The 25,153-nt window shown below is 40.2% G+C and overlaps 1 protein-coding gene across 2 annotated transcripts; it reads left to right on the top strand.

Annotated features, from left to right (window-relative positions):
- The first annotated feature begins 3,826 nt into the window (after positions 1–3,826).
- Positions 3,827–24,369, top strand: LOC104609567 (light-inducible protein CPRF2). 2 transcript variants are annotated; one of them, XM_010275914.3, is made up of 6 exons: positions 3,827–4,513; positions 6,485–6,581; positions 12,180–12,387; positions 13,006–13,081; positions 13,159–13,284; positions 23,669–24,369. In XM_010275914.3, the coding sequence occupies exons 1-6, from the start codon at positions 4,097–4,099 to the stop codon at positions 24,116–24,118; spliced, it is 1,374 nt and encodes a 457-aa protein (XP_010274216.1). In that variant the 5' UTR covers positions 3,827–4,096; the 3' UTR covers positions 24,119–24,369. The 2 variants fall into 2 exon arrangements, with proteins under 2 accessions (XP_010274216.1, XP_010274217.1); XM_010275915.3 differs by having other exon boundaries at positions 3,938–4,513; positions 6,485–6,575.
- The last annotated feature ends 784 nt before the right edge of the window (positions 24,370–25,153 follow it).

Raw genomic sequence — 25,153 nt, 5'->3', positions numbered from 1 at the left:
CAAGAATTACTAGCAAAAAATTGAGTGTGTGAGGTCTATTAAGCAGTATCATACGTGTTATGTCATTCAAGTGTGTGACTTATATGACCCGAAAACAGAACCGTTATGGCCACCGATTTTCGAGTCGACGGTTCGACTGTCTGGTTTGAACAGACAGCCTGTTCTGACAACAAAAATTAAAAAATATAAAAAAAAATGGCCAAAAACCATTGAATGGGTCAACAGTTTGACCACCTAGGTTATTGGGTCGTTAACCAATTCAACAGTTTTTGGCCAGGGACTAGGATTGGGATAAAACGAAACCAGTTGTCTGAATGGCTCCCAATTAAAAAAATTAAAAAAATGGCCACAAACCATTAAACGAGTCAACGGGTCGATGGTTCGACCACCCGATTCAATGGGTCATTGACCGATTCAACGGTTTTTGGCCAGGGACTGGGTTTGGGGTAAAATGGAACCGGTTGCCTATACGGTTCCTGGGCCAAAATGGTCGCTCATCTGGGTCAACGACGGTTCAAAAACCATGATTTTTTATGTTTTCGGATTTTCACTATTCAAAGGTTTCTTCTGTCGTGGGCTTTATTCGAGCGTGTGCAGTATATTCCTTTTTTTCATTTACTGCTTTTGTTTTTGTTTTTTTTTTTGTGTTTAGTCTTCTTCAAGATCCTCCAAAACGGTTTAGGGTTTATCACCATTTTATTTCTTCCCTTTTGTTTTTCTTTGGGTTTTCTTGTGCAACTTTTTTTTTTTAATTTTCTTAAGAGATGATTTGCTTTGTTTCTTTCTTTGATTGCATGTATGTTTTGCTCCATATCAAAGCGGAACTTTGGACTCAATTTTTTGATTTTTTTCCTTGGTTTTTCCAGTTTGGTGGATTTATCGCCAATTTTCCAGTTCTACAAAAAAATGACCCGAAAATGGAACCATTCTGGCCATTGGTTTCCAAGTCGACGGTTTGATTGTCCAATTCGAACAGATGGCCTGTTCTGACAACAAAAATTTAAAATAAAAAATGGCCAAAACCGTTGAATGAGTCGACGTTTCGCCTGCCCGGCAATGGGTCATTGACTGATTCAACGATTTTTTGCCAGGGACCAGGTTTGGGGTAAAACAAAACCAGTTGCCTAGACGGTTCCCAGGCCGAACGGTCCTACCATCTAGGTTAATTGGGAGTTCTCAATGTGAAACAAAAGACAATTATGAAGTAGAACTCAAAACTATCACTGTATGATCGTGTTCTTTTATATGAGATGCTTTGCTGAAGCAATATTTAAAAAACGAGCACATGATGATCTTTTTTAAGTCTTTATATGAATTTCAAGACTTTAGTGCTTATTATTATAAGTTTCTTATTAAGAAACCATTTTCTTAATGTAGCAAATAGTAATTACTATTTCAATCCAGCCCCTGCTAGGGGTGCTCATGGTTTGGTTAACTGAACCGTGGGTATTTTTTTTCAAATTGAATCGACTTGGTTGATTTTTTAAATATCCAAACCGAAATCAAACCAATGCAACCAATTAATCGTGTTTCGGTTTTTCGATTTTTTTATGCACTTAGATGAAAGAGAGAGAAAAGATAGATACAGAGATGGCGTTGGTGCTTGCGACCGGCGTTGCCGCTTGGTGCTAGTGATTGGCGTGGGCCGCACAACGGAGATGACAGGCGAGAATCTGCTATCATGAAATTCACTATTGCATTCTTTGGTACAAGATACCCATCTATGGTGACATCCTCTGTTACTTCGTGCGACAACAAGAAGTGTCCTAGTGGGTGTCTTCTCAAACCCTCCAACACCACCGCCTTAAGATATGGCATCTTCTGCAGATCTTCTTCTTTGATTTCTTCTCTGAACCCCATTACCCCTTCAATCTCCGACAACAACTTTGCTTGGACGTGTGGATGCTTCACCAAGTTTTCCATGATCCACTATAACACGATGGATGTTGTGTCAGCGCTGCCGTTGAGAAACTCCCCACACAGAGAGACTATTTCCTTCTTCGTGAGCATTCGTCCTCCATCAGGTAGTCGGAGATTGAGTAACGTAACCACGTAGTAGACGACTGTCTCGCCCTTCCGCCAAGAAGAGAGGTTTAGGTTTCGAACTTCGAAGAGACAAACAGAAAGGTTGAAAGGTTTCGATTTTCGAAGAGAGTGAGAGAGACTAACAATGTTCGGCTTTCAATTGAAATAAAATATAATATATATATATATATATAATATTATATAAATATATTACTGTATATATATCGGTTAGTTTGGTTAACCGCCATTAAAATGATTAATTGAAACTGAACCAAAACTGTCAGTTTTTTAAGAATATCGAACCGAAACCGAATTGATCGGTTCGGTTAACCAATTTTTTGGTTCGGTTCCGGTCGGTTTGGTTTTTCGATTTTTTTCTCACCCCTAGCCTCTGCGAAGTAGGGCCCCTTTGCTAGTTACTTTTTAGGCCCCGTTCACTTTTCGGTTTTTTCCTGGGAAACACTTACCCGAGTAAGTGCATTTACCCATGTTCTTTTATTTCTCATGTAAATAAGGCAATGACCATTTTAGCCATTAAAATATATTATTAAAAAGGGCATTTTTGTCCCATTCAATTATTGACAACTTTCCCCTAGGTAGGAAAGTTATTTACCCACCTAGGAGTCAGGAAAATAAACTTTCCCTGATTCCTACATAAATCTGAAAAAGAACATGAAATTCTTGATCAATAAAAACCAAAATCCCATTGACCAATTTACCCCTCTCAAAATCCGAAAAAAGAACGCCCCTTTAATAAAAACAAGAATTCAATAGTGAGTCTGAACCCTCGACAGCCTTGAATTAAATGGGGATCTTGGACTGGATGAGCCATGTTCCAACACGTTTCCTTCCATCCATCCATCTTCAAACGGGTCCCACTGATGCATGATCCAAATGAATTTTGAACCATCCGATCTATTCACTTCTTTTGTTCGTCCAATCACATGTTTTTGTTTGAAAATTCACCATCTCTCTTGTCTTGTGTTTAAACTCAGGAGTCCCAACAGGCCAACACTTTACTCGTCTTCTCCAACTTTTCTCATTTTTTTCCGGGGGTTCCTCAAAAAGCCCTCTTTAAGCACTCGCTTCTTCCATGGTCCATGGGCCCTACCTTTATAAAGGATTTTCCCAAAAGCCCATTTATTCTGTTCAATTCTGGACCATCATGTTTGCATGATGGGAAGTTGGGAAATCCTCGCCACTTCGCCAGTCGCCAACTCGCCATTCGTCAACATGAGATGGCGACCGCAGGTGAGTCAGCATTTCAGCTCTGGACCGCACCTGCGGTGGACCTACTAAAATTCCCGCAAAAATAGCAATAAATATTAATTTTGCCATTTGGATATAATAAAGAAGATAATGTTTCAGAAAGAAAAACAAATAAATTCTTTGCTGGCTGCTTTTTCTACCTTTAGTTTAGAAATTAGCACTTTAGATTTTTTGCCACGTCGGATATTCTTCGCCCTTTATATATAGAAGCTCATTAGTTATAGAATCTTTTGAATACGCGGCAGGCATCTAGATATTGAAAACCCAACATTAACTGTGGGTTCCATCTAAGAACTCAAAACCAACCTTTGGATTTCAGGTGTTGGTATCCAACGGTTAAGATTCGGTCGCGTGAAAGCTGATGACACGTGACGTCCCGTATGAGCAAAATGGTGGGCTGGGTGTCACTGCTGAGAGACCGAATCTGCTCCCAACACCTGGCGCCTCACAAGCGCCTCACACACATATCCTATCATACATTAGGAACATCTCCAGTTCTTATTTATTATTATTCACGGTAGATGTTCTCAATGCACGGTGGATGTGCATGTGAGAGCGCTGACGTGGACGTGCGGAGTATATAGTTGACAACTGGGCCCCAATTTCTATTTCTATATTTTAATGAGAGATGAGATTAGGAGAAAAAGTCGTCTCCTACTTTTCTCTAGTTCTGATACGGCCACGAGTGAGAACAAAAAACGACGCCCCAGAGAATCAAGACAGAACTCACAGAAGATCGAAGGAGCGAGCGATCGAAGCAACAGAGGAGAATTGAAGAAAGAATTTAGAGAGAGAGAGAGAGATGGATAGGGTGTTCTCGGTGGGCGATATTTCCGACCAATTTTGGCCGCCACCACCGGTGGCGTCGCCGCCGCCGCCTGCTCATTCATCGACGGCGCAACAAGGGGAGGATTTCAAGATGAACCGGAGCTCATCCGAGTGGGCTTTTCAGAGGTTTCTTCAGGAGGCTTCTTCGGTCGCCGCAACTTCTCCGCCTTCTGCTACTGCAGCTTCGTCGGTTCCTCCGCCTTTCTCTTCTGCCAAAACTTCAGAGAGACCTGCTGTTGGAGGTGATGATGAAGTGGTTGAGATCGAGAAGTCTCAACCTCCCCCGACGCTTTCCGATCCCTCTCCCAGTGTACCGATTGATTCCGAGGAGTACCAGGCATATCTTAAGAGCCGTCTTAATCTTGCCTGCGCTGCTGTGGCCTTGTCTCGGGTATCTTTTTTTCTTTGAATTTATGTGACACTACAATTTTTTGGATCATTTGGTATATTTGTGATTGTTGTGGGATTTGGATTTTTTGTTATCTTCAATGATAATTGCAGATTTGTTCCATTTTCTATGTTATTTTTGCAATTGATTGGATCATTTCTTTTATTTTTGAAATTTATTTATGATCCATGTTGGTATATTATGTATGGCTTTGCTGGATGTAATGCGATTGCTTTTTAAGTTTTGCAATTACGTGCTTCTCTTCTTAATTTTGTTTTGTTTTCAATTCTTTAGTTATTTATTTTTTACCAATTGCAGAACTTTTCTATCCTGCAATTTAGGAGCTTATTTTTGGAACTGGAAAAATTTAATCTTGTTTGCTTGGATTGTAGATGATTTTGACTTCATCAGAAGACAGTCTCTTGTTGCGTATTGTGACATTTAGTTTTAATACATGCATTTACTTCATGTATTTTTTGTTAGTAGATATTTGTAAATCTTACTGAATTCATGGTGATTCACTTGTGTATTTAGGTACTACTTTTTGAATTAAAGTCTTGTTTCTGTTGGGGGGTGGAGCCCTCATTTTGTATTTCAAGGAGACAACTTGTTTTATCTATTCTATTACCGGCAAAGATAGGCTTTGTTCTCAAAAATATTGATTGGCTTGAGAGGCAAGTGTCAAGATAACTGAGTTGTAAAATGCTTGCCTATTGTTATCCATATCTCCATTACTCACCATGGTTAGCAAACTCATTATCACTTTATGAGATATGAGTTGTTTGGTTCAGGTAGTAGCTCATCAGGAACAATGCATGTATCTAAATTCTAATGTGATCTACATTTAGAATGTTGAATCCAGAGAAGGAATCAATTTTAATTGCAAAATTTTAGCTTCTTTCATCAATTTTTGATGTACTATTGTTTTTGTACTGTAGTTTACTTAATTTTAGTTAAATTTATTGTAACCTTGCTGCTTGAGTCTTTTCTTTGACTGTGTGATGTTAAATTCATTTGCCTGTTTTTGTTGTTTTTACCTGGTAATTGATTGCTTGGGTAGGAATCTTATTTCATCCAAAGGATGCATGCCTTTATATTTGATTTTGTTGTACTTTTTTTTTATCAGAAACACAGAAAAGATTTCATTAATTAGAAAAATCATGTTACAACAAGAAGTTGTGAACAGCTTTAGAAGCTTACCCAAACCAATATTACATTTGAGCCCAAAACATATGTGTTCTATGTACCCCTTGCTTGGTTAAGCTGTCTGCCAAACTGTTGGCAGTTCTCCTCACCCATCTCACTAGGATTGACATGTCCTTTGATAGCCATTCAAATCTCCTGAATTCATTCCTCAAATGCCATGTCACCCCCTCCCCCATATGCAGCCATTTTACCACAGTTTTCGAGTCTCCCTCAATAATCAGTCTACTAATACCCAGTTCTTTTGCCTTCTCAACCCCATATACTGCAACCAAAACTCTGGCAGTCTGGCCTTGCCACATCACCTTGCTCCACAGGACTGGAGTATGAAGCAAGTATGTTCCCATCTTCATCCTTTACTTTCTTTTATTTTAATGAATTTCATTGACTATGTGATCTTAAATTACATTTTTTGATAGTCCATGAAATTCATTAAGATAAAAGAAAGCACAAGAAAGGTGATAAGAAATCACCCTAGATGAGAAAACGTGAACAGACTACAAGACATCCCTACCACCATTCGGCCAAATAAAAAACCTTTACAAGCAACCCTGATGTTTACATTCAAACCCACACCAAAATAAAGAGATCCCCTCTTTCACAATTTAGCAACAGAACAGATCAATAACCTCACCCCACCACCCAAACAGCAGCTCTATACTTATTATTACCACACGAATGCTCCTTATTTTTTTTTTTGATAAATAAATGCTCCTTATTTTGCTATATATACTTTTGAATGACTGGCATACTTATGGCCTATGTCAACAGGCATCTTCTGCAAAACCTCAAGACTGTGCTCTTTTAGCAGAGGGTGCATCACAGGCTTCAGATGCTTCACAATTGGGATCTCAAGCCCCTGGTATAGGTCTGCATCTCCATGTGCTTAATTTTCATAGTGCTGGCATGTTAATCTTTTTTGTTCTTAAATGTATTGATTTCTTAATTACAACATACATGCTAATATGATTCTCTTAATCATTCTGATTTCTGATACATGTCCAAGTTACTGCTCCACCAAACTATGATACCCGGACACCTATACATGCTTAGTATACTTTTATTTGGACACGAAATGTACCTGATACAACACTGAAGACTGCCTGGACACCTTCAAATATATACTCAATAGCATTGACACTTCAAAAATATAAGAATTGATATTTTTAACAAATCTTACTATAAAATATCTGTACTAATTAAAAGCTTAATTATTTTTTTATAAATAAAAAATTTAATTAAATTTTGCAAGGCATAAATATTGAGAAATGACACTCAGCTTCTAAAACTAGATATAAAAGCATGATATACACATATCATATGGGATACCTTTACCTGTATCTGTGACAGGGATTTTAGGAAATGATAACAATCTTTTCTTTCTCATTAATTTTTGCTTTCTCTCCGCATCAACATTATCTCATTGGCTAACTTGAAAGAGCAGTGGGAAGAAATCAAATGTAATCTGTAATATACTGGTGAGGAGAGGTAAGAAAGGTTACCTCTCCTCTGTTGTGTAATTTTCATCTAAATTAATGAAATTCTGTTATTGATAAAAAATATGGAAGATATGGTCATTGTTGGAGTGGAATGGTGAAACAGGACCTCTTTGTTGCATTGAGTTGACAAGTGGCACTGTGCATATTTTGAAGTATCAATAAACTTCTCTAAAATACTGAAAAAGGAAAAAAAGCTTTATGAGAAGATAGATACCATTAGGTAAACCACCCTTTGTTTTTCATGTCTAAACTCTAAAATCAATTTCTCTTTTGCAATCTTCGACCTCTCCATAGTGCCTTGACTTCCCAGTACAGCGTAATGATGGTGGTGATTTTTGGTTCTTCTGCCATCGAATTTTGAATGTTCTCACTCTGCTCAAAGTTTACTCTTTACCTTTTCCTTGAGAAAGAGACAATTTCACATTAGTTGAGATGGAAGATTTACAAAATTAGGGTTGACATGGTAATTCATGCTGGAATTAGTGGCAGTAGAGGAGGTAGATCATGCTGGAAGCTTCATTTCCATTCTTTATATCCTTCCCCTCTGAAATGTCATTTTCCTCCAAAACCTCCTCTTGAGGAGCTGGCAGAAAATTCTTTTTCCAAACCCCATGTTGCAACTAAATGATTATGGAACTAGTTGCTGTTTGTAATTGGGTCCCAAGATTTGCAAATAGTTTGGCAGACAATTTGGCCAAACAAAGGGTTAATAGGAAACATTTTTTTAGGGGGGGGGGGTAAAAGCATTTTGATAATAAGTCTAGAATGGTGCATACGGAACAGATTTGTATATATCTATTCTTTTATCCATCTCAATAAAATCCCTAGTTACTAATACAAAATTATATTTTATTCCTGATTCAGTGAATGTGGCATTGGCTGTGGAGGAGATGTTATTGGAATTTGGAAGGAGTTTTCTTTGAAGCCACTTGTACACATCTGGATGGGATAATATTGGGGGTTATGCAAGCTTGAATATTCACCATATTGGAATGTTCTGTCAGCCTTATGGTCTTCAACCTAATCATTGTGGTTAGTAATACAATGAAGATAAGGGGATGGGTGTTAGCTTATAGGGCATTATCAGGTTAGCAACTTCTATAGGATGGGTGTTAGTTTGGCAACAGGGTCTCCTGCAAGCAAAAAACTGTGCACAGACTCTGAAAGCACGGGTATCTAGCCATACATTTTTTTCTTTTTATAAATGAATGATAATTTATTCATAATAATCAGAATGAAATTACAAAACAGCCTGCCCAAGGAGAGGCATGAGCTGGTACCTCTCCTCAACAACAACAATGTACTACATCAGGCTAGGAAATGAGAGTTTACAGAGCTGCCCAGAATAAATGTTCCCTTGAAACCCCGTGCTTAGCTAACTCATCCACTATGGTATTAGCTGTTCTACCCACCCACTGATAATTAACAGTCATGTTCCTTGAAAACCAATTAGCTTTTCTCATAATATCCCTGTAGCACCAAATAACTGAAGCTGGATTTTTTAACCAACCCACAACAACTTTGGGGTCTCCTTCAATAAGCAAATTCTGAACTCCTAACTGGTCTGCAATCTGAATACCTTGTACCTCTACTAGAAGCTCAGCTCTAATAGAGTCTCCTGTACCCACGGGGCCTGAGAATAAAGCTAATATATTACTATCTTTATCTCTCAGCACCCCTCCTATCCCTGATGGACCTGGATTTCCTTGGCTACTACCATCAAAATTCAGCTTTGTTCAGCCTTCAGAAGGAGGCACCCACACAGCTGGTACCCTGTTCTTCTTGTTACTGCTACTAGCCACAGCTATCCAGTTCCTCCAAATGTCATCAAAGGAATATATTTTAAAGGAATCCAATGATCTCAGCCAATGGATTGCTCTGGTCAAAATGCAATCCTTTACATTCTGAAAATTTCTCTCCTCTTGGAAAATCTTCACATTTCTTTCTTCCCAAATTGTCCACAAAGCAGCAGCTCTAATGCACCTCCACATTGTTTTACCATTTTTTGTGGGCCACACAAAGAAGGAAGGGTCAAAGAACTGATCTACAGCTGTGGTCAAATTCCATCTGCATCCAAACAAGGCAAAGATCCAACCCCAAATAGCATCAGAAAAAGAACAGGTTAAAAGTAAGTGAGAGCAATCCTCACCATTAGCCCTGCAAAGTACACACCAATTAGGAGAGAGACACATAGAAGGCCTTCTCTTCTACAATAAGTTTGAAGTGTTGATTTTCCTATAGAACACCTCCCAGCAGAAAATAATAATTTTAGGAGGTACAGGTTTAGATCAAATCTCCTTAGCCGGGAAACCCAATTGTCCCGAGGGAGAGCAAAGGGACTTAAAGAAGGAGGCACACGTGAAATAACCTTTTGGATTAGGGGACCAAAGTCTCACATCAGATCTGAGAGGGTCCAGAAAAACATGTTCAAGTAGTGACAAAAGGTCTGAAACACAAGAGAGTTCATGATCCCTCAAGCCCCTACGAAACCCAAAGTCCCAATTCAGAGAGGATGGAGAAACAGATGTTGGAAGAAAGTGAGAGATTGCTTTATCCTTGTAGCAAGAAAGGGAATAGAGAGAAGGGAGACTGTCCTATTAGACCTAATACTTTTAAGGGCTGCCCACTGGCTAAAATCCATGGAACTGTTTTCAGACTTTCCTATGGCTGACCTGTTAAGAAATTGGAAAGAGATAGCAACCTCTACTCTGCGTAAGAGGATTCTTAGTCCCTCGTGGTCCCCTCCTGCCTCTGGATTTATAAAATTGAATTTTGATGGCAGTAGTTTAAGGAATCCAGGGCCCTCTGGGATTGGGGTAGTATTCAGGAGGAAGGGTAGCAACCTCTACTCTGTGTAAGAGGACTCTTAGTCCCTCGTGGTCCCCTCCTCCCTCTGGATTTATAAAATTGAATTTTGATGGCAGTAGTTTAAGGAATCCAGGGCCCTCTAGGATTGGGGGAGTATTCAGGAATGAGGAAGGGATTGTTATTATTTTGTTCTTAGGCTCTATTGGAGAAGGAGACTCACTTAGGGCTAAGATCCTTGCAGCTCTGGAAGGAATTCAAAGAGCAAGGGAACTAAATATCAGTCATTTGATCTTGGAAGGTGATTAGTTGGTTGAAGAAAGAGGACAGTAGTTTGTGAAGCTATAACAATGAAAAGAAAAAATTCTTATGGCTGTGTAGGGACATTGAGATACAATACAGCTGGGTAAGAGGACCGCTAATTCATTTGCAGATGGGTTGGCCAAGCAAGGGATGAATAGGGAGTCTATCTTTTGGGCTAATTTTTAATTTCCTTTCATTGTATTTTGTTGATGGGGAGCTAAGACATTTTATCTCCGCCTTATTGTATCTAAAGCTTCATAAATCTTCACTTAATTAATAAAGTTTCTGTTATTGATAAAAAAAAAGAAAGGGAACAGAGAGAAGGGAAACTGTCCTTATGTCTTCCCAAAACAAAACAGAAGTACCAGAGTTGACATCATACTTGATACAGTTGAGGAAAATAGGGAGAATACTCTGAATTTCTTTCCAAGGAGTTGCCAACGTGGCTCAACACGATACACTAGCATCCCATACATTTCCCGAGCTTCCATGTATACTATCTATCACCTCATACCATGTCTCTCCTGTTCTAAGGGCCATCTCCACAACCATTTTCCTAGGAGTGCTTTATTCTTCAAAACTAAATTCCCCAGACCCAACCCACCCTCCTCTTTCCTCCTATACACTATTCCCCAATTTATTAAGTGATCCTTTTTTCCTCCCCTAGCTCCCAAAGAAAATTCTCATTAATTTCTCCAACTTCTTGGCCTCCCTAACAGGAATCCTGAACACAGAGAAGTAATAAATCGGCAGATTTGCTAAGGAAGCTTTCAATAATGTTACTCTACCCCCTAAGGAAATATAGTTCCTTTTCCACGAGGCTAACATTTTCTCAAACTTTTCCAGAACCGGGGCCCAAAAGGTGCTCTCCTTAGGGTTGGCTCCTAGAGGTAAACCTAGATACTGTAAGGGCCAAGAGGAAACGGGACAACCTAGACACATTGGGGAGATATTCCCAATGTGTCTAGGTTGAGCTATCAGATCATTGGGGACCACTCTCTATGAATTTAACATACATGTATGGGTGATATTCCCAATGTGCAGCTGGATGCTGTGTGCAAAGAGTTTTTACTTGCAGGAGATCCAGGCTTGTTAGCTTGTAGGGCATTGTGGTTAGTAACACAATGCAATTAAAGGGATGGGTGTAGCTTATAGTGCACTTCACTACTTATGGGGGTCATGTTAACAACTTCTATGGGATTTGAATTGAGAAGCTTGTCATTAAGGGGTATTTCCAGATCATGATTGACTGAATGAGTAATAGACTGAGTGGTCCTTGAGGGTTGAGCTATCAGATTAGGCAATGTCATAGTTCCAAACTAAACTGCTCATTCATTTTGATTTGGAGGTACTGGAATTTCACCACTTAAGGGGATCATATTAACAACCCCTATGGGAATTGAGAGCTTAATCATTGAGGGGTATTCTCAGATCATGATAGACTGGATGAGGAACAGGCTGAGTGGTCCTTGGATGTTGAGCCACCGGATTAGAAAGGCATGGTCAGAGTTCCTAACTTAACTATTCATTCAGGTGGATTTAGAGGTACATCAATATCTTATCTGGTTAATTGTCTATAAAAGTGTTTTTTCTGGAACTTATTTAAAAGTATGCAAACAAATCTGCACTGGCTTTGGTTTTCCTTTTTTTTTTTTCTCTTTTAAAGGTCACAGATGCTCTATCCTGAAGTTGGGAATCAAATAGATGTTTCTATGTCTTAGCCATGGTTTGTGCAATAGACTGCCATTTCCATTTTTCATGTTTAAAAAAAACCAGCCCCTCGATAAATAGCAGGTCTTAATGCGTGAAAATAACAAGTACGCATCAGCTGAAAGGTTCCTCTGTTTTCGCCCATGCAGGACCTGGATATGGATTGCCCAAGGCTCAAGATAAGGCTGGTGGACCGGCTGGAATTTCAGTCTCACCTGCTATGCAAAAAAAATCGAGCGCTCAGACTATGCCAACAACAAGTGGGTCATCAAGAGAGCAGTCAGATGATGATGAGATTGAAGGGGAAACAGAAATAACTGAGAATATGGATCCTGCTGATGTGAAGCGTGTAAGGAGGTAAGCCGTAAGCATGAGTTTTTCCGTTTTTGTTTCTAGTGTCTTCTTGTGATGTAGGAGGTTGGTGCATGGAGCTACAGGAAGGTTCTATTCACTTAACTCTGGATTTTGAGTGCTTATATCATTTGGTATACATCATCTAAAATAACATAATGCTTCCAATGTTGTCTCATATTTGTCTTATGTGTATCATCAGAATACAAATACTTGAAATGGTGTTATGGTTCATTTGGTATACATCATCTAAAATAACATAATGCTCCCAATGTTGTCTCATATTTGTCTTATGTGTATCATCAGAATACAAATACTTGAAATGGTGTTATGGTTTATCTATGATCTATCATTTTTTGTTTCTGCAATAACAGAAAAGATGGATCTCTCCTGTTAGCTAGGAAAAATGTTATGTGAATGAAAAGACTAATCTATTCATGTTTCTGAAGTAGAATGTGTGATAAAAGTTGTTTTCATGCTTTGATATGTCAGTTGCCTTTCAGAAATTAATCATGACATCACTACATGTATGAGCTCATTAATATGAATAAACCTATTTACACGTTAGAATATTTTTTATTGCATTCCCCTTGCCTTTGTATTGATCCACATAATACGACTCAGGATGCTATCAAATAGAGAGTCAGCTAGACGCTCCAGAAGAAGAAAACAAGCACATATGAATGAGCTTGAGACTCAGGTTTGGCCTCTATCTTGCCTATATATTCCTTCGTGTATCATTGATGGTTAATATTATTTGCTCTCATGGTACTATAGGTTTCACAATTGAGAGTTGAGAATTCTTCATTATTGAAGCGTCTCACAGACATAAGTCAGAAGTACAATGAAGCTGCTGTTGACAATAGAGTTCTTAAGGCAGATGTTGAAACACTGCGGGCAAAGGTAAGTCATTGAGACTTTCTGATTATTTCCAATAGATTTGCACAAAGCTCAATGGTTTTATAAAGAGTGTATTGTTAAGCATTTTTTTTTATCAAATTGTGTTAAGCATTTTTTTTGATAATTAGAGAATGTGTTATAGAAAAATAGAGAGTTTTGTTAAAATAGATTAGTGGGCTAATGGGACAACTACATTGACATGCACAGATATATAGAAAAGTAATAAGATTTGCATGGTTTAGTTAAGAGTTTTGGTTTGCACAGCCTAGATATGTTTGGTCTTCAGTTACCTTGTTTAATTGGTTGTGTACCTTGTCTTTGTTGAAGTGGCTTGCCTAAATAATGTATTTTCATATGTGGGAAGGGTAAACAGTGTTTCTTTAGAGGCAATTGGGATCTGCTCCTCACAGATCACATCTCACACCGACCTCACAGCCACATTGCACCCTATATTGGGAACATCTCCCCATGAATAATAAATACAAGTACGGGAGATGTTCATGATATGCGGCCAGGACATGTTGTGAGGTCGGTGTGAGGCACACTGTGTGAGGAGAAGATCCAGACTCCTTTTGAGGATGACTTAATTTGTTAAATGTCATTGGAATGTGAATCTATGTTTAATAATTTATAGCTTACTAACATTCGGTGATTTAGATGTTCTATTTGTAAGGTCTGTGGTGCCAGCTTTAACATTGGACCAACTTATGTCCAAATAAGCTATTCTTTCTTGCCTGCTACAAACATTTAGAGTGTAAGTGAGAAGTTTTTTAGGCATTTATTGGTGAACATGATCATTCTGGATTTAAGAAAATCCTTCTCCTTACTTTTCTTGGATCTTGTTGGCATGTAGTGAAGGGATGAGAGATCCATCATATGGATGGCCGAACCCTGCAGGTAGGTTGGGCAAAATTTCAAAAAATTTCTCTCTCCCATCTGGGAATCACATTCCCTGTTTTAGAAAATCTGCATTTTCAAGGATCAATCTTGAACCTAAACCGAATCAGATCTGAAACCAAAAGGTAGGAGAGGGATATACCTGATACAGAGTAGCAGTAACTCCCAATGAAGGTGTTCACGCCCAAAGAAATCTCCAAAGACTGCTCCCACTGAAAATGACACAGTGTAGGATGGAACAGAATCAACAGTGTTCTTCCCAAGAACCGAACCCTTCAGCAAGAATTCGATGGAGGCTGTGAGCACGACTTCAGATCAGCCTTTCTCTAAAGACTGATATCAAGAACTATTCTTGATCGCTCCTACAAGAATGGAGATCGAACTGGAAATGGCGGCAACAGGAGTAGGACGCAGGTAGAAGATGGCGTAGTCACACTGTTGCTGTCTTCTCTCTCTATGACCTAGGATCTGATGATTTGATGTGATGTCTCTGGAGGTTCGCCTTCCTCCTCCTTTTATAGCCTTAAAGAGAGCTCCTAATCTCATTAGGAGTTTCCTAATCCAAATCTATATTTGGATCAAGAGTTCTCTTTAAGAGATAGGGATAAGCCCTTATCTTATCTGCAGATTAGACCAACCCTCCTAATCTCATTAGGAGCTTTCCAGATCCAAATCTCTATTTGGATCTAGACTCTCTGAGTGGATAGGGATAGTAGAAGATCAAGACTGTAATCAGTCTTGAATCCTAATAGGTTTTAGGTTTACAAAACAGAAGAAAAGTGAGAGAAAAGGAGAGAATAGAAGAGAAACAAGAGAACACAAGTGGTTGAAAGGAGGGACAGATTCTTAGTGATCTGCCACTGCCACTTTCTTATTATTTATAGGTTATGTTTAGTACATAATGGAAAGGACACATCTGCCCTTAGTACTTACATAATAGATAAAGTAAATAAAAGCTGAAATAAATAACAACTGAATTAACAAACTGACTCAAACTGACACTACTATAACTGAAACAAATAACTACACATGCTGTCCTACGAACACAGTGGGGACCACTGCAGTGGGGCCCACATCAGTGTTCTCTACACTCCCCCTCAAGTTGGGAGTAGATATCTATCATTCCCAACTTGGATAGGTCTGTCTCTAACTTCTTCCTTGGTACGGCCTTGGTGAGGATATCCGCGAGCTGCATATTAGATGTGATGTACGGAAGACACACTTCTTGTGATGTGACCCTTTCTCGCACAAAATGTCGATAAACTTCGATATGTTTAGTTCTGTCATGCTGTACTGGGTTGTGGGCTATATTAATAGCTGCCTGATTATCACAATACATCATTAAGGGCTTTTCATAGTCAATACCCAACTCTTCAAGTAGTGACCTCAGCCACAAGATTTCAGCCACTCCATTAGCCATTGACCTGTATTCCGCTTCAGCACTGGAGCGGGAAACAACACTTTGCTTCTTACTCCTCCAAGAGACAAGGTTACCTCCCACAAGGGCACAATTTCCAGAGGTAGACCTTCTGTCATCAACACTCCCAGCTCAATCGGCATCTGTATAGACTTCCATCCTCATGTGATTATTGTTCTTGAGCAGTATACTTCTACCCGGGCATCTCTTCAAGTATGCTAATATTCTCTCTGCCGCAAGAAGATGAGAAGTTCTAGGGGAGTGCATGTACTGGCTAACAACACTAATTGCATAGTTGATATCCGGCCGAGTGAGGCAGAGATATAGGAGCTTTCCAACCAACCGTTGGAACATAACTTTGTCTTCAAGAGGCTCCCCGCCCTCTGCACTAATCTTGTGATTTTGTTCGATGGGTGTATCAGCCAGCTTAACACCCAACTTTCCAGTTTCCGCCAACAGATCTAGAACATATTTTCTTTGAGAGTTTCCGCCAACAGATCTAGAACATATTTTCTCTGAGAGATAAAAATCCCCTACTTGGATCTAGCAACCTCAATACCCAAAAAGTACCGTAGTGCACCAAGATCTTTCACCTCAAACTCTTGATGAAGGAGCTGTTTGAGGGACTCAATCTCATGACTGTCATTTCCTGTCACCATAATATCATCAACATATATTGCAAGTAGTGTCAGAGAGGACTCCACCCTCTTGATGGATAGTGTATGATCTGATTGGGCCTGTACATAACCAAACTTTCCAAGGGCTAATCTGAACCTATCAAACCAGGCTCTAGGTGACTGCTTCAAACCATACAATGCCTTGTTCAGTCGGCAAACCTTCTTACCTGTCTCTGTATCATAGAATCCAGGAGGCAATTGCATGTAAACCTCTTCCTGTAAGTCTCCATTCAGAAAGGCATTTTTAACATCCATCTGAAACAGGGGCCAAGAATGATTTGCTGCAAGGGATAACAGAACTCGGATGGTGGTCATCTTGGCTACTGGGGCAAAGGTCTCCAAGTAGTCTATACCATAAGTCTGAGTGAACCCCTTTGCAACTAGCTGGGCTTTGTACCTTTCAATAGAGCAATTAGCATTATGCTTCACAGTGAACACCCATCTGCATCCCACCGGTTTCTTTCCTTTTGGTGGGTCAACCAGTGCCCAAGTATTATTCTTCAATAGGGCATCCATTTCGACTTGCATTGCATCTTTCCATTCTGGAACTGATAAGGCTTCTTGCACTATCCTTGGAATAGGGACATCGACAATGGAAGTGAGATAGGACTGGTAAGATGGAGACAAACGATCATAGGATAAGAACTGTGAGATGTTGTGAGCTGTAGAAGTGGTGCAATGTCGTTTCCCTTTGCGAATGGCAATAGGGAGATCAAGGTCATCCACAAGAGGGGAAGTGGCAACAGTGAGAGGTATCTCAGTAGGCTCTGGATCTGGAGCCACGGAAGGAACTGGAACTGGCCGGGACTGCCGATGACTAGGATCAACCTGCCTGCATCGCCTGTGATAGACTCTCAACTCCGGCTCCCTCTAACCACCCTCACCACTACCTCCTTCATTATCCAGTGGAATAGGTAAAGGAACAGCCCCACTTCTACCAGCCCCACTTCCACTCTCACTGCTCTCCCCCTGAGGAAAGAAACTCAAAACAGCCCCACTCTCACTGCTCTCCCCCCGAGGAGAAACCCTAGGATAATAGGGTGTCTCCTCAAAGAAGGTGACATCCATGGAGACAAACCATTTCCCTAAAACCGGATCATAGCAGCAATAACCCTTCTGAGTTTGTGCATAACCAAGGAAAATGCATTTGGAGGCCTTAGGTTCAAACTTGGAATGATGAGGTCCGAGAGGCTGAACGAAACAGGTACAACCAAAGGTTTTAAGGGGAACAATGGACAACTCCTCGGCTGGGTATAGAAGGGAAAAGGGGGTTCTCATATCAAGAACCCGGGAAGGAACTCGATTAATGAGATAGACTGCCGTGAGGATAGCATCACCCCAGAAGCGAATAGGTACATTGGAGGTAAACATAATGCTTCTAGCCACCTCCAAGATATGCCTATTCTTCCTTTCGGCAACACCGTTCTGCTGTGGTGTACAAGGGCAAGTGCTCTGGTGACTCCATGGCTAAGAAGGTAGGAGGTCAATGGCTGAGCAAAGTATTCCTTTGCATTATCAGATCTAAGGACTTTGATTTTGGTTCCAAACTGAGTGAGAACCATTTGATGGAAGTTTTGGGTCAGAGCAGGAACTTCATCCCGAGAACGCATAAGATAGACCCAAGAAAAACGGGTATGGTCATCAACAAACAGTAGAAAATATCTGTACCCACCCATAGAAGAGATATGATATGGCCCCCAAACATCAGTATGCACAATATCAAAAGAGGAATTACTCCTTTTATTACTTAAAGAATAAGAGGTTCTACAATGTTTGGCAAATTCACAACTCTCACACCTCAACTTTGATAACTCAACAGACTCAAATAAAGCAGGAAACAAACTCTTCAAAGACTTAAAAGACAAATGACCTAATCGGTTATGCCAAAGCATAACCGAACTCACAGACTGGGAAACAAAAGACTTCTTATCCACTGACTCCTCCCGACGAGAACTCTCACCAAGCAGATAGATCCCGTTCGTCTCACGGCCAGTCCCAATCACCTTCCTCGTCTCCAAATCCTGAAAAACACATCGGTCAGGGAAAAAGGTTACTGAACAGTTCATGTGTTTGGTAATACTACTAACTGAAAGCAGGTTAGTATCAAGCTTAGGAACATGCAAGACAGAAGATAAAGAGATAGTATCCGATAGCTTGATGTCCCCCTTGCCTGAAATGGGAACAAGAGAGCCATCAGCAATGGATACTCTATTTCGGCCAGAGGACAAGTGATAAGAAGTGAACAAAGATGGCAAGCTAGTCATATGGTCAGATGCACCTGAATCTATTCCCCAGCAGTGGTCAGTATTACCTGGAGCTGAAGCATGGTAAGCTGAGGTTCGAGTACCTGAATGTGCAAATGCAGATGTGGCAGGAGCTAATGGTGACTGAGATGGCTGAGCTGAACTCCCAACTTCCTTTTCCAACTGTACGAGGGCAGCCCGAACAGCAGCTAAAGTCTCTAGGGATGTGCCTGAAGAGGATGCTGAATCAGTGTTCACGGCCACATGAGCATTACCCTTCTTATTTCTTAGTTTTGCTGGGACCAAGTGAGGATGTAGCTTCCAACAAGTATCTTTTGTGTGCTTGGGTTTCTTGCAATGTTCACATACCAGATCCCGTTTATCTTCCTTCTTCCAGTCCCTTTCTGAGTCACCCCCTGGCTTAGGTTTAATAGCTGTCAAGGCTGGGAAAGAGGGCTGAGGCTACATCATGACTTTCCTCCTGTTCTCTTCACTATGCACCAGGGAGTATGCTTGAGAAAGGGTCACACTATCTCTTGTCAATATCTGTTGTCGCACAATGTCATATTCTGAATTCAAACCAGGCAGAAACTCAAATACCCTATTCGTCTTGACTTGCTTTCTGTGAGTCTGTGCATCTTTGGGACTCTCCCACTCAAGGGTCTCTAGATGGTCAATCTCATGCCACAAGGATTTCAAGGTAGAGAAGTAGACAGAAACTGGCTTCTCTCCTTGTTTAAGGCTGTTCACCTCACACTTCAGTTCATAGGCTCTGGCAACATTAAGGGGTTGGGAATAGGTTTCTTTCACAACATCCCATATCTCTTTGGCTGTCTTTGCCCACAAGTAATTTCGGCTGATATGTGGCTGCATAGAATTACACAGCCACGCCATAACCAAATAGTTCTCTTGAACCCACTTGGTTTATGTTGGGTCCTCCTTGGAAGGTTCTTTCACATCTCCCAAGAGGTAACCCAGTTTTCCCTTTCCTCCAATAGCCATCATGGCTGATTGAGCCTACTCCAAATAATTTGACCCATCAAATCTCATAGTTGTAATCTGAAACCCGGTTTCAGATACACTACCATAACTGTGGTTTCCAAAACTACTTTCTCCTTGACCCTTAAACTCCATCTTTGATCAAGATTCAGTGGCTACAAACTGTTAGAGTCACTATACCAGAAAACAGAGTCAAACAAACAGGTTTGAAAACTGATCCGAAACCAACACAAATCTGATCTGATCTGAAATCTGATCTGATTCGAAATCTGATATGAAACCAACCCAAAACTGATCTGAAATCAATCGCCTATCACAGTATAGGCAAGGAATCAACTCAAATCTGATCTGAAATCAATCGGCATGCACAGTACTAGGCAGCCTGTCAATCTGAGATGCTATTTTCTGAAATCACTACTATGGGGCCCACTGTTGCGAGAGCAAAATTAGGGTTTCAACTGTGGGTCTGAAATAAGTGCTCAGCTGCACTCTCCAAGCAGTCCGCACAAGTGGGACTTGTCGTAGGGCAATATGAAACCCTAAAAACTAGTCACCTCTGAGAGGGAAGGGGTTTGACCCTACAGTCAAACCCTAGAAGCAGACTTAAACACAGTTCGACAAGTCAAACCCTAGAAACAAACTTGAACACAGTTCGGCCCCTACTTCTAGATAGGTCCAACCTATCTCGACTGATTGCAGTCTCTGAAACTCAAAAAGCACTTACTTATGTACCTCGGTTTACTGTCTTCTAGGGTTACCTGAACCCTAACCTTTTACTGTCTTCTAGGGTTACCTGAACCCTAACCTTCGCTGCTTCTTGAATCCTAATAGGTTTTAGGTTTACAAAACAAAAGAAAAGTGAGAGAAAAGGAGAGAGAATAGAAGAGAAACAGGAGAACACAAGTGGTTGAAAGGAGGGACAGATTCTTAGTGATCTGCCGCCGCCACTTTCTTATTATTTATAGGTTATGTTTAGTACATAATGGAAAGGACACATCTGCCCTTAGTACTTACATAATAGATAAAGTAAATAAAAGCTGAAATAAATAACAACTGAATTAACAAACTGACTCAAACTAACACTACTATAACTAGAACAAATAACTACACATGCTGTCCTACGAACACAGTGGGGACCACTGCAGTGGGGCCCACATCAGTGTTCTCTACAGGGATAACTCCCTATCCTATCTGCTGATCCAAATCCCAGATCCGCCCCTCTTTAACTAATCAAATTAGACCAGTTTGAAATGGGCTTTAGGCCCATTAAGTCTATGTGCTCATTAACCTTCCAAACTGCTGCCCAGTTGGGCTTCTTTGTATGGCGTGGGACCCAAACATTGATCTACACATCAGCCACATAGGTTCAGCCTAGACTCTGTTACAAGGCTTGGCCGAATTCACTGTTATGGGCAATGAACCTCTGAGCCCATCACCATGGGCTCTTAATGGGCCCAACACTAACACTAAGTGGTCTCTGAGCCAAGCCACCTTATAAAAACCCAGGGACTGTGGGCAGATGCAAGATTAGCCCATCAGGTATTACCCTCAATGGTCTTACACTTAACTCTCGGCCCATAATGATCAAACACTGCCTGACAAGAGAGGACCTCTCCCTCGGCTGCAAGGAACAACTCTCTACTCACATGGATCCGGGAATTAAAACCTTTTTGCAAACATTTTGAAACCGTAATATATATATATATATATATATATATATATGTATATCCGTATATAAATATATTTTGCAAAACAAATTTCAACGATTTAAATCGGCTGCCGGTAGTCTTGGTTTCCATTAGAGAGAGTGCATCCCCGATCATTACCTTTGTCCGACAAAGGGGCTGATCCTGTCACTATGATCACCCACTCAGATGAATTCTCAGACTGTCCCAACATACCCAGGTTTTGACCCCCTCTAAGGATTTCACTAATTGGCATATCAAAGACAGCCCAATCCGACACCTAGTGCAGTATCATAATCGAGTCTAGGGGTCATGTGTAACTTTCCAGTTTTGCCCATCAATCTCCAAGGTCCAGGGCAATACTGGAAATCTGGTCCGGTTCAGGGTTTCAAGTAAACCTACACTGCATGTACCTCGGGTCTCACCCTGGCAGCTGAGACAGGCTACCCCAACCAACTTGGCGGCACATCAGTGTCAGCCTTGGCAGGATAAATCTCCTTAGACTTATCCAACGGCTGTGAACATTCTAAACTAACACGAGTCTCATATGTGTCCAGTTTAAGGGTATTACAGAGAAACACACCACAATAACATGAATCAAATATGTACTTTATTCATTTACATTAAATGTCATAAGGTACATCATTTCGATTGGAGCTAAGGGGCATACACTGTCTAACGTGTAGAATGTAAGTTTACTCCAATTTGCCTATATGCTTGTCCTACACTGCGAGATAGGCAATAGACATGGTGTACTTGCAGATGAATTGCATCTACTATTTGTGGGTTTCTGACATAAGGATATCCTTATTTTTTTTGGTAATTAAGAAATTCATTAAAAAGAAAAGTTGATAATTACATCACTGAAGAGTTCAAATTCACCCAATCAGCTAGCCATAAAGGCATAGACTCAAAGAGAAGTCCTGAATCCTTAAGCCCATATGCACTAGCAAGTGAGGCAATGTATTACCCTCCCTTTTAACAAAAAGAAAAAGATAAGTCAAGACCAGCTGAAGTAGCTAGGATATCTTTACACAAAAAGAACGCATCACTAGCTGATGCAGCCTCTGTCAACCAAAGCTTTAATCAGAGAGAGATTATCACTTTCCAAAATAAGAGTTCCATTAAAAAGATCCTTTGCTAGTTGGATGCATTTGCAAGTTGGATATCCTTATTGGAGAACAACAAAATCAAACAATCATGTGGCATTTTTTGTTGATTTTGTCTTGTAGTTACCTTATTTCTTGACAATTGATGAGAATATGTTACAGTGCCAGGTTTCAAACAATCATGTGGCCTTATTTTGTACAACCATATTTGCTCTGTTAAGAAGTGTTTGAGGGGCTGTTTGATAATGGATGAAGTGGGCTGAACCGAATAACATACTGCTTTGCCTTTTAGTGAATATAAAATGTTTAAATAGTAAACTATTCTAGATGCTGTAATCGACCCAAATCTGTTTCAGCTATTAAGGAGCTCACAACCTTCTTAAGAACTTATTCACAAAAAGGCAAAGAATAAGTAGCGGCATGACCCACTTTTGTGGGTAACCCGCATTTTAGCAGGCCATACCATGCTGACATGCAGGCCTGGGCGGGCCATGCCTGCCTGGCCAGGAACCCCTCTAAAGGTAAGCTCAACACGGCCCGTGCCATGAGTCCAAGCGGGCCTGTGCTGTGTTGGGCCGGGCCAGGCCACAGGTGGCATGATTTTTAAATAAAAAGTTGAAAACAATTAATGAAAAAGCAAAAAGATAAATTTACAAGATAAACAAGAAATTGAAAAAATTACAATAAAATTGGATTGTAATAAAATAGCATAATAAAAATTTACACACACACACACACACATATATATATATATATGTATATATATTAATATAATATTATATATATGAGCTGTGCTGTGCGGTGCCAGGCCGTGGGCCTCAAAATCCAAGCCCGGCACGATACCATAGTTTGGGCTGGGCTGGGCACAACCCGCTTGCTACAGTGGTCCACTTTACAGCTCTAAGAATAAGTAATACGGTTGAACCAATTCAGCTGTTATCAACTGGTCTCTAGGATGACTCAATTTATTGTTACATAAATAATTCAAAAGGTTGTGGTTGATTTCTTAAAAATAGTCAAATGCTACATAGAATTGAATGGTGGGGTGTCTGTCAAAAAACCAACCAATTATAGTGAAAGTGATCACTGTAATTTAGTTTTTTTATCAATTTTTTAATGGAAAAGAAGTGTGTATATGAGAGAGGCGTACACAGAATTATACCTGTATTACAAGTGCTCATTGAACTTGCAACACAGAATTATACCTGCATTGCAAGTGATCACTGTATTTGTTATAATGCATATCTTACTCTGGTATTGATAGTTCTGCTTGAATGATTCCTAAGATAATTCCTTTAAGATCATTGCCTTCTATTGAGGGAAAAATTTTGGGCTCATGTTCGCGTGATTAAATTTCCAGGTAAAGATGGCTGAAGATACAGTAAAGAGAGTAACAGGATTTAATCCATTTCTCCAGGCCATGTCTGCTGACATAGGCAACATTGCCATGGCATTTTCTGGCAGTCCATCTGATGCATCTCCAGATGCTGCTGTCCCTGTGCAAGATGACCCTAACCAGCACTTCTATCAACCTTCTCCTAGTGCTCCTACTGGCACTCCACATGATCAGAGATTGAACAATGGCTTGCCTGATGTTCCTCCAGTTGCCCCAGGTGATGATGTGCAGAATGTCAACGGCGGAACAAAGATGGTCCGGACATCTTCCATGCAGCGGGTGGCCAGCTTAGAACATCTGCAGAAAAGGATCCGTGGGAGTACTAGTCCTTATGGACCTGTTCAGTGGGATGGGGGTTGGGACCTGGAAAACCAACATGCAGTGGAAAGCAGTAACAAGCAGAATCAAATTTGATGCTTTTGCAGCTTAGAAGACATGTTGCAGTATTATTGGCAACATGCATTCAAGAATTTCCATTGTTTCTGTTGAGTTGCAATTTCATGCTGCATTTCTTACCCTCCTATATAATGTCTGTGGGATCTTTTATTTAATGCACCAGACGGTGGTGTTGTTTACAATTAACAGTGTTCTAAGGCCCAATTCCACTTTTTTGAATGTGGGTAACTTGACATTGCACCATCTTAATGAGATTGTTTATTTTTGCATATGTACTTGTTTGATTATGGTTACAAATTGGATTCTGATCTGATTCAAATTCGAATCCGATCTGATTAAGCTGGATCTGGACATCCCATCGGAATAAGCTGAAGCCTCGGCCCACAAGAAAGTACTTTGAAACTCATTTTTGTCATTCTCCCTTATGGCTTTACCTGCATTGCCGATTCACCAGAACAATAGAGATGCTATTTCTCAGAAGTCTCTTAGAAGAGATGTTTTTGACAAATCTGAGAGCTGCCATTTCACTTGCAATATCACTGGTCTACTCTCTGATCTACTTCAGTCGCCACCGCAGGTGAGGTACACCTAGGTTCAGGTTGGACTGTTGGCATTGTTGCACTAGGGTTTTCTATTTCTTTTAGTATTAATGTATAAACGAAGTGTAAATGATTAATAATTTGCATTTTCTCTCTGGTATTTGCAGATGTTCTTTGGTCATTGTTCAACAGTCCAAGTGCTCACAGTTCACTAGTCTAACGTCCAGCCGTCCAGGTATAATGGGATCGAATTCGTCAATCACCTTTTTCTCGGAAAAAAAACTGTCGGATCTGAATTGTATCTGGATATCAAGTTTTTCATATCGAATCAAATTTAGATATACCCTTATCCAAATTCCATTCGATTTGCAACCTATGATTAAATAATTCAATGATCCGGTTGTTTTATGGTTCATAGTGTATATTTCAGGAGCAGAAAATGAGGAAAAAACAAACAAACAAACAAAGCAAATACATCAAAAGTCGGCTGAAAGCAAGTTGTGTTTGACATGTG

The sequence above is a fragment of the Nelumbo nucifera genome, chromosome 3 (assembly GCF_055504915.1).
Source record: "Nelumbo nucifera cultivar China Antique chromosome 3, China Antique-T2T, whole genome shotgun sequence".
In the NCBI taxonomy this organism is placed as follows: Eukaryota; Viridiplantae; Streptophyta; class Magnoliopsida; order Proteales; family Nelumbonaceae; genus Nelumbo; species Nelumbo nucifera.
The sequence above is the reverse complement of the archived record's forward strand: the minus strand, read 5'-3'. Positions and strand labels throughout refer to the sequence as shown.